The sequence below is a fragment of the Rhipicephalus sanguineus genome, chromosome 7, assembly GCF_013339695.2.
Source record: "Rhipicephalus sanguineus isolate Rsan-2018 chromosome 7, BIME_Rsan_1.4, whole genome shotgun sequence".
NCBI classification, from domain to species: Eukaryota; Metazoa; Arthropoda; class Arachnida; order Ixodida; family Ixodidae; genus Rhipicephalus; species Rhipicephalus sanguineus.
Genome location: NC_051182.1, coordinates 104,975,820 through 104,990,991, shown reverse-complemented (window position 1 = coordinate 104,990,991; position 15,172 = coordinate 104,975,820). Strand labels below are relative to the sequence as shown.

The window sequence follows — 15,172 nt, the reverse complement described above, 5'->3', positions numbered from 1 at the left end:
CGCGCATGCTTCACATAATATCGACTCCCACGGTACGTGGGATCTGCCAAATTTTTTATCCTTTGCATTCTTCGGATGAACACTGCCGATGTCGGTTTTTCTTAACGCTCTCACATTTAAATTACCGATGTCTGTTCTCGCCGTTCCTGGGTAGATATAAATTGCCAATCACCTGTGGCGCATACCGCATCCCGTGGTATACGGGTACGTGCCACATGTGTCTGCAGGAAAGGGTTTGACAGTACGCGACAAGATTTTAAAGTTATTCATGTAAAGACCGGACAGTTATATTCGTCAAACCCTCTTACCCTCCCATGCCAATTTTGGTCTACACCAAGTTAAGGAGGCGATCACGAGAGCTCCCAGACGTAGGCGGATAGATAGATAGATAGATAGATAGATAGATAGATAGATAGATAGATAGATAGATAGATAGATAGATAGATAGATAGATAGATAGATAGATAGATAGATAGATAGATAGATAGATAGATAGATAGATAGATAGATAGATAGATAGATAGATAGATAGATAGATAGATAGATAGATAGATAGATAGATAGATAGATAGATAGATAGATAGATAGATAGATAGATAGATAGATAGATAGATAGATAGATAGATAGATAGATAGATAGATAGATAGATAGATAGATAGATAGATAGATAGATAGATAGATAGATAGATAGATAGATAGATAGATAGATAGATAGATATAAACGCTCGAAGTGCCTTTGGTTCGCTAAGCGATGCTTAGCATCTAATGCGCTTTCGGATCTGACTATTCTGAGTGCCAGCTGTCATGGGCCATCAGATGAATTGCACAATTGGCATCTGGTGTATGCGCTTATTTAGCAACCGACAGTAAGCGTTTAGTCCTGAGATACAATCATTTAACCAAAAGCAACTTTTTACAATTCTTGTCCTAATTCTTTTTCGCGCAGCTCCAAGTTATTCGCAAGATGAACCGACTCTCCCAAACCTACTAGATGTACTTTCGTGACCATAAAAATTGTAAGCGACGTCTCAGTGTATGGTTTCTAGCAATATACACATCACGTGGTCGCTCTTTAAGGGGAATATGAAAGAGAGCTAGTGGCGAAATATAAAACAATACCTAGAAGGGCTTCCATGCGAGCTCGTTGGTTAAATTCGTCATAAAAACGGCGCTGCTTAAAAATACGGACAAGAAACAACACACGAGGACAAGGCTGCGCCCGTCCGCGTGTGTTCTTTCGTGTCCGTGTTTTCAAGTAGTGCTGTTTTTCTGCACGATAAAAAAGCACCACGTGACTATGCACCAAATAGCGTAAGTACGAATGACAAGGAAAAAAAAACGCAAAGTTACAAAAGACTAAAAAATAGAAGTAGGCCCGCATATCATCGAAACAACAAAAAAAGAGCCAGTCAATTTGACGCATTTTGCGTCGAACACGTTAAGGTCCTTATGTCCTAGTATTTTCTCATCCGTCAAGGATCGCCCGGACTATGAAACGAAACGCAAGGAAAATGCATTTCATCAAACCACGTACCTGATGCCAGTAAGGGACGTGCTTGTGGTACATGATTACATTTTTGAACATAAACTGCAGATTCTCTTGTAGAAACGAGAAGAGCCTCTTGCAGTAGGCACCCTCGTCCTTGCAGTAGTCGGCCCACGTGTTGTTGTAGTGCATGCGGATCAGGTCTCGCGTGAAGTAGCCCTCCAGGAATCCTGCCGCGTACGCCTGGTGATCGTCTGGCAGCGCTTCGTTGGTGTAGATGTCCAGAAAGCTGAAACTGCAAGGTAATAGACCTTATGCAAAATTGCTGCCAACGGTCGGAGGTTTGACGAAAGTACCGATTCGGCGCCATGTTGGAGGCTTGTATCGTTATCGTATTGCTGTCGCTGCTATTTCTTCTTGCGTATCTGCTTTGATAGTCGGCAATCGGGTCATAAGAACGTCATACGAGCCTGTACACACTACCGGCATTTTCTTAGTTTTTACGCTGTCAATTATTACGTGTGAAGAACTGCCTCGCAACGAGAAAAAAGTACAAGTTTGTCACCGAGTCGCATGTAAGCCTGTCGTCGTTGAGAATGAAGCTTAGTGCTTGGTTATAAATTTTGTCTGTTTTCAGTTTAGCGAACGAAGCGTTGTTGGCTATCGGAATATCATGCGTGCAGTGTAGAATGGTTGGGAGGAGGCATTAGCGCGCGACGCGGCTGGGCACAGCGATGACGGTAAGAGAGTGCTGTGGGCCCATTTTAAAGCGTATTCCATAAGGGACAGCCTACGCCGACCTAATGTATCGTGCATCTTATTTTAAACAAAACGTTGTCATGTTTGTTATTTTTGAAACAAGAAATATTTCGCTGCTGTAGTCACCGACGTATGCTTTGCGTAGAATTACCGCACGGTTAAAATGTCAGAAATGTCCGCTTCTCACACAAGTGAACATGAAACGCGTGACAAGTGAACATGAAAATCGTTAGTTTCTCCAAGAAGTAGGTGCCGATTAGCTGCCATTTTGACGAATATCCTTCCGACATGTACTCGTAAATGACACCATGCGCCAAGAATATTCGCGTTCACATCGTAGCTTTCGGGGCCTACTGCCGCCTTACAATTTCAGCCCGTTGAAGAAAGGCAGTTTTGCGTCGCCGACTGAACGCTTGCGAAACCACCTGAGCGCGTAACCAATGGTAGCGCACCAACGGTCGAATGTAACACATCTGCGGGAACAGCATCTTTTTAGTTTCATACAGAAGTGCCGCACACAAGAATCTGTTAACATTTCATAGCATACAGGGGTGGATACAGGATTTTTCCGAAGGGGGATCAGCGCCAGCAGCTAGGAGAACCTGATATGTGCTCTTCTTGTGCTACAAATAAAAAAGAAAGTGGGGGGGGGGATACAGGTGACTCGGGCCGCCCCTCTGAATTATTCAGTGATAGCCCATGCAGTGCATGAAAAATACGCATAGGGAAGCAGTACGCGCGCAGGGCATTCCGCCAAACAAATGCTACCTTGTTAAACTTCACAGTCGAAAACAAACTACGAACGATACGAGAAACAGCGCGAAACACGGGACAGTGAATGAGGCGGACCAAGCGCTGTCCTCGTATCGTGTTTCGCGCTGTTTCTCGTATTATTGAACATACCAACCGGCCCAAATACGCACTCTAAGTGCAAAACTACGAACAGCGCGCTCCAGCACAATCGGTCCGTTCGCTGAGAATTGATGACACGCACGAGCTACCTAACATGTAACTGTTACCGCCATGTGATAAACAAAGTAATGGTGTAACAAACCGCGCAGGCTTGCGCGAGTAGCCGCGATGCATCTTTGGAGCGCGCACACGAAGCCGGTTTGCCTATGCCTGCAAATACACGGCGAGAAAACTGCCTCCTTCCGGCATGACACGAAAGAGTGTCCTCTGACGAGTGCCGATGCTGTCACATACCGCATCTATTAGGAACGGTGAACGTAAACACGGCGTTAGTCGTAAGCAGCAACCGGAGCAACGGAACGACTTGCGGCTTCTCGTCGGCCGCGAGGAAATCTAATAACATATGGAGGCTAGTTTCCTGAAAACCTTTTTTCAGCATCCCAATTTCCTCAATCTCAGCAACACGGCACACGAAAATATGTCGGCACTGCCGTTCCCATCAGCCGCCACACGTCGATACGTACGCTCCGTGTATGCACATGCGGAGCGCGCTCAGCCAAACAGTAAAGCGCTTCGCCTTGAATTATCATAAAACCTTTCTCTCCTTATTTCATTTTTTCCCTTTCGGTAGTTACTCAGAGCCGGCTTCTTTTCCATCGCTGTCATCCAATAAGTCCTCTCCGCCTCTCTGACCTTCCGCTTAATGCTCCTTGTTGCCATATCGCCCGCACTGCTAGCCGTATATTTACTAGTGAGCCTCCTAGTTCTTTTTCTCCACTGCGTGTCAACGCTTTTCTATACAAATACCTGAAAACCTTCTCTGCCCATCTACTCTTCTTCATTTTCCTCAGCCTCTCTTCGAATCTCATTTTGCTCTGAGCTTCCCTCACTTCAAAGCCTGTCCATCCCATATCACCCTTTACAGCCTCATTTGTCGTCTTCCCGTGAGCGCCCAACGCGAGGCGGCCCACCGTCCTTTGATTTACATCTATTCCTCATTGCACCTCTGACTTCATGCACACCACTGAGTTCCCAAATGTAAGCCACGGGACCATCACACCCTTCCACAGCCCTCGAAGCATCTCGTACCTATTGTATCCCCATAAAGCTCTGTGCTTCATAATTGCAGCATTCCTCTTTCCCTTTGCTACCGATGCTTTCTCTTGCACCTCCATATATCTATCCCCCTCATTTACCCATACTCCTAGGTACTTGTACTCGCTTACCCTCGGTATTTTTTGGCCCTGTATGAAGACCGCATGGTCTTCGTGATCATTGAATACCATCAATCCACATTTTGTTGCACTAAATCCTAGTCCTAGAGCCTCACATTCCCTTCCGCATATATCTGCCAGTCGCTGTATATCATCTTGACTGTCCGCAAATAAGACAATATCATCAGCATAAAATAGACCTGGAAGCTTCTGCTCAACCATCGTGCCGACCTGTTTGTGTGAAAAATTAAATCCAATGTTGCTACCTTCTAGCGCTTTTTCCATCCTCACCATGTACAGCATGAATAACAGCGGGGACAAAGGACATCCCTGTCTCAGCCCCTTGCTAATTTCAACGCTGTCCTTGCTACTTATTCCTTCCCATTCTATACAAACTGTATTTTCTTGGTATATTTCCCTCAAAAGCTGTATACAGTCGTCCCCTATGCCCACTTCTTTCAATATATCCCACAAAATTTCCTGATTAACGTTGTCATACGCCCCGGTGATATCTAGATAAGCTACGTATAAGGGCCTGTTTTCTATTTTCGATATTTCTATACACTGGGTAAGAACAACGATGGATGGATGGATGGATGGATGGATGGATGGATGGATGGATGGATGGATGGATGGACGGACGGACGGACGGACGGACGGACGGACGGACGGACGGACGGATGGATGGATGGATGGATGGATGGATGGATGGATGGATGGATGGATGGATGGATGGATGGATGGATGCTATGAGCGTCCCCTTTATAACGGGGCGGTGACAAGTGTGCCACCAGGCTCGAAAAAAAAAAACCTTTACTCTGTTTTTTTTAGCGTTGGCCTAGTGTCTTTACTTCAATTAAAACTATTTTACTCCAGAAGAAAAAAAAACCTTAAGTTTTCAGCTCCGTTCTGTGCCCTTTACGGCAGAATGTCCTTATTTTTTTCCCCATTATTTATTTTTGTCATTTCGCTCTAGTTTTCTGCCACCAATACTCTAACCGTCTCTTACTTATTTCAATCGCGGGTGTGTTCAGCTTTCCATTGTCTCTAAAACCCAAGGCGTCATGTAGGCTCGTGCCCAAACGTACACCTGGGTGGATGTCTCCACATTCAATCAGAACATGCTCCGCCGTTTCCTGATCTTCCCCACAGCACGTGCATTGTTCTTCTTCTTTACTGAATCTCGCTTTATAACTACCCGTTCTAAGGCAACCCGATCTCGCTTCAAACAGTAAAGCGCTTCCCATTGAATTGTCGTAAAATGCCTCCCTCCTTATTTCATTTCTGCCCTTTCGGTAGTTACTCAAAGCCGGTTTTTTTCCATAGCTGCCATCCAGTAAATCCTCTCCGCCTCTCTGACTTTTCGCTTAACGCTCTTTGCTGACACACTGATTTCACTACCAGCCGTATATTTACTAGTGAGGCTCCTAGTTCTTTTTCTCCACTGTGTGTCCACGCTCTTCCTATACAAGTAACGGAACACCTTCTCTGCCCATCTACTCTCCTTCATATTTCTTAGCCTTTCTTCGAACCTTATTTTGCTCTGAGCCTCCCTCGCCTCAAAACCTGCCCATCCCATATCGCCCTTTACAGCCTCATTTGTCGTCTTCCCGTGAGCACCCAACGCGAGGCATCCCACAGTCCTTTGATTTATATCCATTCCCGATTGCACCTCTGCCCTCATGCACACCACTGAGGTCCCAAAAGTAAGCCCCGGAACCATTACACCTTTCCACAGACCTCGAAGCACCTCGTACCTATTGTATCCCCACAATGCACTGTGCTTCATTATTGCAGCATTCCTCTTTCCTTTTGCTGCTGAGGCTTTTTCCTGTACCTCCATGTACCTGTCACCCTCATTTATCCATACTCCGAGGTACTTGTATTCGCTCACCCTCGGTATTTTTTGGCCCTGTATGAAGACCGCATGGTCTTCGTGATCATTGAATACCATCAATCCACATTTTGTTACTCTAAATCCTAGTCCTAGAGCTTCCCCTTCCCTTCCGCATATATCCGCCAGCTGCTGTATGTCCTCTCGACTGTCAGCAAATAAGACAATATCGTCAGCATAAAATAATCCTGGAAGCTTCTGCTCAATCATCACGCCGCCCTGTTTGTGTCACCCTCTCGGGTCACCCTCTCCAGCGCCCCCTAGTGGGTAGTCCTCTTCGGCTCCTTTCTGACAGAACGGTGCTCGGGCTGGGAGTCTGTGCTCTGCCTTGACTTTCGTCATTACAAATTGTCGCCGAGTTCGATAAACATCTTTCGAATTGGTGGAGAGTGATGCGCCCTCACAGCAACTTCAGCCTTTATTCGATGCCCTTGGAGCTTCGATTCCGTGCCGTGCCATCTACCATGCCTCAAGACGCCACCCAGCAAACACCGCCTTCCGCACCGACCGCATGTCCTGGTGTATCCGCAATCCTCATGTCTTCACCGACGCGGATGGCACCGACGTGGAGGACTGGCTCGCGATTTACGAGCGCGTGAGCGTCCCCAATATATGGGACGAGGCCGAAAAACTGAGCAACTTCGTTTTCTACCTCGCGGGTGTGGCAAGCCTGTGGTATAACAACCACGCATTGGATTTTCCAACGTGGCCCGCTTTCAAGACCGCCATTATCGGCGTGTTTGCCCGCCCTGCCGTTCTTAAGCTGCAAGCCGAATAGTGGTTACGTAAACGAGCTCAGCAGGACGGTGAATCCTTCACGAGTTATATCGAAGACATCCTCGACTTGTGCAAGAAAGCTGACACAACCATGTCGGAGTCTGACAAGATCAGAAATGCTATGAAAGGCATCGACGATGATACCTTCACCACGCTGCTCGCCAAAAACTCTTGCGCTTTGGCTGAGGTCATCACACTGTTCCAAAGCTACGAGGAGCTGCGCTGGAGCTGACGATGCGTCGACCTATTTCACGCGACGCCGATCTTGCTGGCATGTGGGCCATTTCGGACCACTCTGCCTTGCTCGCCGAAATCAAGACCTTCGTGCGCGAGGAAATTGCCCGCCAGGTCTCTCTATTGGCCTTCGCTCACCCGTAGCCTGTCGAAAAGCCGTCAACCACAAGTCTGCCTCCTCTAGCCGATTCATGAATCCTGTCAATTGCAGGCCTATAACTGCAACGTTTAAGTACACTCTTCACAAGTACACTCTGCACAAGTACATTCTGCATCAAATAGCTGCATGAAGTGCAAAGAAAAATCAGCGCCCAAGCGCTCCGCGCCGACGGTTCACCAGCGAAGTTGAAACGGCCGGCTACTGTGTTTATCACTCAATTAATACCGACAGTTCGTTAAAGTGGGTTTGTTACGTCTTTGCAGGCTGCCTAATCATCGGGAGAACCCATTTGACAGTCGGAGAGAAATCGCCAGGGCAGCCAATGGGTGAGCTCACAATTTCCTTTCCGGACGCCTGAAATACAGTCTCCCTTCATTGGAGGGGGGGCCCACATAAAGCGGCAATATATATATATATATAGTCTCGAAGAAAAGCAGCGCTCTTTTCGCCGCAAAACCGATGCTGCTGTGGCCTCAGAGGCTCTGCTGCGCGCAGATCGTGGGTTGGAACGCGGTGCGAGCTGGCATCGACTTCCGCGGTCGTATTATCCAATTTGGGCCAAAATTGTGATCGTATTAAACACATGAAAATGCATTATTTCCAAGGGATGTTCGCCGGGAATAAAATTAAGAACGTATTAGGCTGAAAAACGTATTATGCAGAATCGTATCAACGAGATTTCACTATATATATATATATATATATATATATATATATATATATATATATATATATATACCTCGGAAGCCAACTGTCTCTAGAAGTGAACAAATTCTTATGAATGCTATAGAAATACATATATTATTCCGAATGTATTTCGGTCATTTATTCAACGTGTCACTCTATCGAGCATTAAATAAAATTATTTTGGGAACGATTTTTCAAAAATACCTCGGGATGTAAAGGCTTAAAGATATGTCAGCTCAAAATAAGTAACGTTAGTTGACTCATTGGATTCAGAACCTCAGGCACGACAATGCTATATTTTATTTTCACTACCACTTGCCTATAAAGTAGGCGAAATACATGCGTCTTTGCAATTAGAGACTTGTGATGCACAACTAAAAGAATAAAACTTGAGTGGCAAATTAAACAGACTAAAGTGAACCGTTACTGTTTCTCGAGCAGGTAGCTTCACACTCAGGTGCCTCGTGAAACATTATGCTGTGCCAAGACGCTCTGTCGAACAGGGTGGTGACCCATGGTTTCAGGAGGCGTTGCCCGTGGTGTTCAGTGTCTCAGTGAATTGCATTCAGCAGTACGACGATACATGTTTTCTTCTGTTTTGCTGAGACCCCGTCAACCAAACATTCGCGATTAAATCATTCTTCGGAAAATTGCAGAGTATAATTTCCCCGTACAAAGCACTACTGCCAAAAAATTCAACTAAAGTGCTTGCCAAATGGGTGCCACAGTGCCACCGTCGGACTGCCGGGCCCCTCCTTAAAAAATGGAGGGGCGCCCCCCCCCCTGACTTTAAGCCCTGCTGAAATATCGCTATTTCTGCCAAAATTTCCCTGACTTACCTGAAATATTAACATGATAAGAACCATTCATTATTCTGCGTGTCAATAGCACTTCTGTTGCTTTAGCATTCTTTGTGTAGACACGTATTTGTTCAGCATAATTTTTAAAGTGAATTAATTGAACAAAACCCTAGCAATGATAGATAGCAAATATTGAATTACTCTTCGTATTGGGCGCCAGCTTGCGCCCACCTAGTTCCGAAGTTGGGAAACTTACACTGCTTGCCAGGGTGTCGGAACGGAAAGAAAACCGAAAACGAAAACGTAACCGAAACTTTATCTATTATTTCGTTCCGGAGTGAAACCGAAATTTTTTCAATCGTTCTTCGGTTCACGAGAAAACTTCGCCATCCGGAACAACTGCACTCATGCAATGTGAGCATATCTCAGGGTAAAGCATTAGCGCGTACCTTAGGAAGGAATTCTAAAGCAAAGATATTGTGCGGAAAACGAAAACAGCGGCAGCCAGAAATAGGAGCATCATGGGAAATGAGTCATTAACGCGAGGAGCAAGCGGCTTCAGAGTAGGGTTGCTTGCGGACGCTAGGCGTGCTCCCTCCTATTTTTTTTTTCCTTTCCTCCATGCTCTACGCACATAAAACAAAATGCATACGCGTTTCACACACCAACAACACAATCGACAGCTTCGCATACCCAGTTTCGTTGATGGCGTTGTGGAAGGAACCCCAGGCGGCGATCTTGTCGTTAGCGTCGGAGCGTCCCAGCTTAACCTCGAAGCTGTTGGAGAACGAGTTGAACTTGACCCAGGCGTCCAGACCCCAGGCCACTTGCGCTAGGATGGCGAGCGCTGCCAGTGTCAGTTGCATCCTCCTGGTCGACTCCATCTGAGGAAGGCGGGCCATTTATTGCAACCCAACTGTCAAAAGGAGAATTTAAGGGCTCGTTTTCCTTTGCTAGACACAACCTTAGTGAGAACCAACAGACACTAAAGACATGGAAAGCATAGGTGACGTCTCTTTGTAGTAATTGTGATGTAAGTGCGAAGAAATTAGTGTGGACGAAAATACAACCTGCCGCCGGCAGGGACCGAACCTGCAACCTTTGAATAACGCGTCGCCGGTTGTCCCCCCGTCCACTAGGTATCCAAACCTGGGAGTGTTGGTCAGCGACGCTTATAGCCATGACGGCGAGTGGGGAACACTTTTTTTTTAGATGCGAAGCATCTCTTGCTCGGGGGTACGTCCCGCGGCCTGGTAGTCCGCACTCACACTACGCATGTGCAACTCTCCTCCTTCCCTATCTCCAACAGCTGCGCGTTACTCTCTCCACTTCTCTACCAGCACCTTCTTGCGCTTCTCCTGGTTTCTTGCTTCTGCTCTCGCGGTGCATGCGGCACTCTCGTACTCTAATCTCCTCTCCTTCAAGTGGTAGAGCGCTGCGCGCGTTCAGTCCAGCGCTTGCTTCGGTTGACTCCTCTGAAATGCGGGCTCGACATGCCGAAATTGTCTACTGCGCAGCGCCAGCGCATGCGCGATGAGCGCCAGCGCATGCGCGTCCCCTCCCCCTCTCTCTCCTCTCCTACGCTGCCTCCCTCTCGCGCGCCTGTAGACCGCGTTCCCCGCTCGCCCTGTGAGAATTAACGGCCAGGCTAGAGGGAAGACACGGCGCGCGTAGTGTTCCTCTTAGCGTTCCACGACGCGAGGTTGGTAGCATGCCCTAGGTCGGTAGCATGCCCAACGAACGCCAACGGAACGCGATCGTGCAAGTGCTCCGGCTTCGCATCGCCTCCTGGTCCCCTTTAGATGGGAGATGGTGTAATTTTGCCTGCTGGCGTCACGCGGTACGTCATCATTTTTACGAGCTGGAAGCTGACCACTAATCCCTCGCATACTACATTAAAGGCATGAAGTATGCCCCAACGAGACCCTCGCTATGAATGAACGAAAGAAGGGGAACTTAAGAGCTCGGTTTTTCTTTGGTAGACACAACTTTCACTCTACAGTCAGCTACACTTATTGTATACGAAAATCCCCGATGCAGGTTAGCGCACGGGTGCGTTTTCTTTTTTTGTTGTTGTTGTTGTTGTTATATGAACAACATAAGGAAATGACTAGTTCACTTCATGTTTATAACGTGGGATTTCAGTTATCTATTTTCGTGGCTTATAGCAAAATGGCGAGGAGGAGGAGGAATAAACTTTATTATGAACCAGCAATTTAGGTTCGTTGGCCTAGGCCTCCCACGTGGGGACGTCGAGGTCTTGCCTCTTCGCCGCCTCGCGGGCTTGCTGGATGGCCCATAGCTGATCGTCGAGGTGGGAGCTGCGCAGGGCAGCGCACCATCTCGACGAGAGGGTCTCGGTAGTACCATTCTGATACTGGACGGGACATTCCCACAGCATGTGAGGGAGCGATGCTACGTGTGTCTTGCATATCTTGCAAATGTTCGTAGTGTATATGTCGGGGTAAATCTTGTGATATCGAGAAAGTGACGGGTAGGAGTTTGTTTGTAGCAGGCGTAAGGTAGTGGCCTGAGCTCGGCATAACGTGTGGTTAGGTGGCGAGCACCGTAACTTTTCCCGGTGCTTATACAGTGAATGCGCTTACGTATGCACTTCACGTCATTCACATTCTTTTTGCGCATGCTTGTGTTCATGCTTTAAATCACGTATTGCGGTTCCATTGGTGAAATCTTTTCGAGTAATATACCCACCAAGCTGAATGACGCTTGTAATTGCCTACTGACCTAAATATAGTTGTCTCAATACTTTTCTGTGGAGACGCTAATACTCTTTTTTATACGGCTGTCGTTTAAACGGTCCCTAGTGCAAGTCTGTACGCACCATTTCAACGAAGGCTGCCTGGGTACCACCACAATCTTTTCTGCGCTGCGGTAAATATGCAAAAATCCTGACCCGAAGGTCGCGGGTTCATTCCCGGCCGCGTCAGTCGCATTTCCACGTAGGCTAAATTGTAGAAGCCGGTGTACTGTACGATATTAGTGCACGTTGAAGAACTCTACATGGTTCAAGTTTCCACAGCGGTGTGCCTCATCATATCGTGGTTTTGGCACATGAAACCCCAGATATTATTGTTATTTTGAAAAATTACTCGTGGGTCTCCTTCTTCTCTTCTCTGATGAGATCGCAGCCTGGCTATATCGACAAAAGGTGAAATTTCTCGAAAGCATGCGGTGGAGGATATTAACCACCCCACAACCATTCGTTTCGTGCTTGGTACAGGAATATTCCAGATGAAAAAATAGCGTACAATATAACGCGCAAGATTTCTCGGGGCCCTACGTTCCTCCCCGAATTTCTCTCGAGCGAAACGCCAACGGCAAGTCAAAGTGCCACATTACCTGTGTACTCCGGGGAAGATACCCGCGCCGCTTCTCCGGTGGTTCCGATGTTGTACCTCCCGTCGCCCGGCACCGAAGACGAGCACACCTCACCGGCTCACGCTCTGCTCTGTCAGCACAGACGCACCAGTCTCTGGGAACCTCCCGATACGTGAAACCCAATACCGATCCGCTCCTTGTTATGACTACACGAATGTATATCGCCACCGAGGCGGCGTGCTGGAATGCTCGGCTCCGCTGTCGGCAGATTCACGTGCCCGCCCTCCTCGAACCATTCGCCGGCACGAAGCGAAGGTCGGATAGGAGGATCATCCGCGATAAGCGCATTCTCATTGTCTATACAGCCTCTGCTTACCGAAAGCTCTTATCAAGGCGCTCTCCTGAGAACGCGAAGGGATAAGCGCAGTCGCCAAGCGGCAAACAGCTGTTCTTGCTCGAGTGTGCGGAGCTTAAGCCGTTTGGAAGATAACGGGGTAAGGAAATGAGCGGATTGAAGCGACATCCGGACCAATTAGAGTTAGTGGCTATCTTTATCTCTCACAAACGGCCATCGGGTTTGGTCTGCAGAAGCGAAACAGGGCTCCTAACGAACGCACAGAATAAACAAACACTTTCGTTTTACGATTGAAGCGATAGGTTCCTTGGCCAGCAGAGGATTTTTTTTTTTTTTTTTGCAGGGCACCGTCCGAATTGCAAGTCATCTCGTAGGTTATTTCCTTCCACCATTAGTCGGCAGGCGGGGCATGTACGTTTGTGCATACGCAGTACAACTCACATGCAAGACCTCAAATTGCTGAACAATAGGCCGGACAGCAGCCTGCAGCAAACTGCTTTAGGTGCGTAGCACTTAAGGGCCCTGCCTTGTCCATCCACTGTATCGCGTCGCATGGTCACGCACAGGCCTAAACAAGGATAATACAGGCCTAAAACAAGGCTAGCAATGCTCAAAAGCAGTGCGAAATGAACTAAGAAGGTATAAAATAACATGAACTTCATAATTAACCCGGAATTAATCGCAATAACTTACCTAAAATTGCCAAAAATGCTTCTGAAAGATCCGGCTGATAACCACGCCGCGAAAGAGAGGGTGCCACCGCCTCGGCAAGCACGGGATCGCCAAAGCAATCGCTTGGTTGCCCGTGCTACGCAATTCCTCAGGTTGCACGGTAGTGGAACTACGCTAAACACACAGATAGTAGAGCTACACCGATACCTACACAAGAACGAAATTATAGGGCAGGATTTTTAGGAGAACATGCCCAGTGGTCGAGAATTTCTTCTTGGCGTAATGGCATCCAGAGCTTGATCAATGGTCCAGTTTATCTGCGAATATCCGCAAATGCAGTCACTGAGAAAACGACAACCAAGGCTAAATCTCGACGAAAAGACACTGCTGCGGGAGGTTCCTGGCCGAGGGATCGAGACCGATTCGGCGGGGTGGTGGCAAAAGCAGCAGCTGCAGCGGTAGGCAAAACCGACGAACGTTCACAAGGAAAGCGGCGCTTTAGAACAAATATCAGCGCAGAATCTCGTGCGGGTGTCGTCTAAGAGATGTATCATGTTTTATGCAAATTCATGTCTTTATTGCCTCTCTATTTGCTACTAGTTTCTAGTGTTTCGTGTGTTTTTCTGACCTGTCTCGCTGTCCCCGCAGGTTGCGGGATCGAATCCCAGCCGCGGCGGCCGCATTTTCGATGGAGGCGAATATGCTTGAGGTGCGTGATTTAGGTGCACATTTAAAGAACCCCCGGTTCTTTAAATCATATCGTGGTTTTGGGACGTCAAACCCAACAATTATTATATGTCTCGCTGTCATATTGTGTCAAGGTGGTGGAGTTCTCAATCCTTCGATCTACGACTTTTTTCTCACCCTCCTCCATTCCCCACTGGGAAGTAAAGCTTCGTTCACTCATTCATATCGTAAGCGTAGAGCTTTACCTTACGAAAGTTTTTGGCTGCGGCCTTCCTTCGAACTTCGTTTTTGGGAGGATGAGGAGGAAGCGAAAAACTTTAGCACTAGGGGGAAAGTCGCAATGTGGAAAGAGGGAGCCTATATACCGGGTAGGAGTCCGTTGCCCTTCTGGCCCAATCTTGGACCTGGGCGCTTGAGCTGCACATGGCAGCCTCCCACTGATCCTCAAGAGATTTTTGGTGGTGGGTGTTGAGTACCCCCCCCCCCCCCATGATGCTATCTAGATTAGCTCGTCGGGCTAGATTGGCAGGCCGCCTTTCTTGTTTCTAGCAGTCTTTAGCGTGCGGAATAGTCAAACGAAAGGCGCGTACCGCCATAATCACAACCCGTGTTTCGCGTTACATTTCCGCTTAATCGGAATCTTCATGGCATGCGCAATGCTACATGACACCTTTGCATGCCCTAGAAAAATCTTTCAACGAAGCCATCACGTGAAGTGTTCTCTTGTATTTCTTCGATCACAGTACCGCGAGAACACAGTACCGCAAGGACACTAAATTTGATACATTTATTTTTTTCTTGCTATTCGTCTGACGTGACATAGGTACGGACGGACGCCTAAACTCTCGTAACCCGCCGAGGTATTCTAGTGGTTACGGTGCTCGACAGCTGACGGCGGCCGCGTTTATTTGGAGGCGAAATGCTATAAACCCGTGTGCTTAGATTTAGGTGTACGTTAAAGAGTACCAGATGATCAATATATCCGGAGCCCTCCACTACACGTCCCACACAGTCATATTGCGGTTTTAAGACGTAAAAACTCAGCAGTTAAAAAATTAGAAACTTGCTTGGCGCATAAAAAATTACACCATCTCCCGCTAAAGGGGACCATGAGGCAATGCGAAGCAGCGTTTCGGCATGTCGAGCCCGCGTTTCATCCATAGCAGTTTCCCACCGACGTTGCAGTTTGCGCTGG

General features: G+C 47.5%; 2 protein-coding genes across 2 annotated transcripts in view; one reads left to right on the top strand and one right to left on the bottom strand.

The window, feature by feature from the left end:
* LOC119399693 (putative phospholipase B-like 2) overlaps window positions 1-12,533 on the bottom strand; it is a 30,900-nt gene extending 18,367 nt beyond the window's left edge. Inside the window, exons 1-3 of the mRNA XM_037666518.2 lie at window positions 12,285-12,533; window positions 9,618-9,808; window positions 1,536-1,782 (exon numbers count right to left, since the gene is read on the bottom strand). Coding sequence (XP_037522446.1) covers window positions 1,536-1,782; window positions 9,618-9,808 — 438 coding nt within the window. The 5' untranslated portion in view covers window positions 12,285-12,533. The remainder of the gene's footprint in view (window positions 1-1,535; window positions 1,783-9,617; window positions 9,809-12,284) is intronic.
* Window positions 1-15,172, top strand: part of LOC119399690 (probable chitinase 10) — a 685,554-nt gene that overhangs the window by 95,741 nt on the left and 574,641 nt on the right. The gene's annotated exons all lie outside the window — the stretch shown is intronic.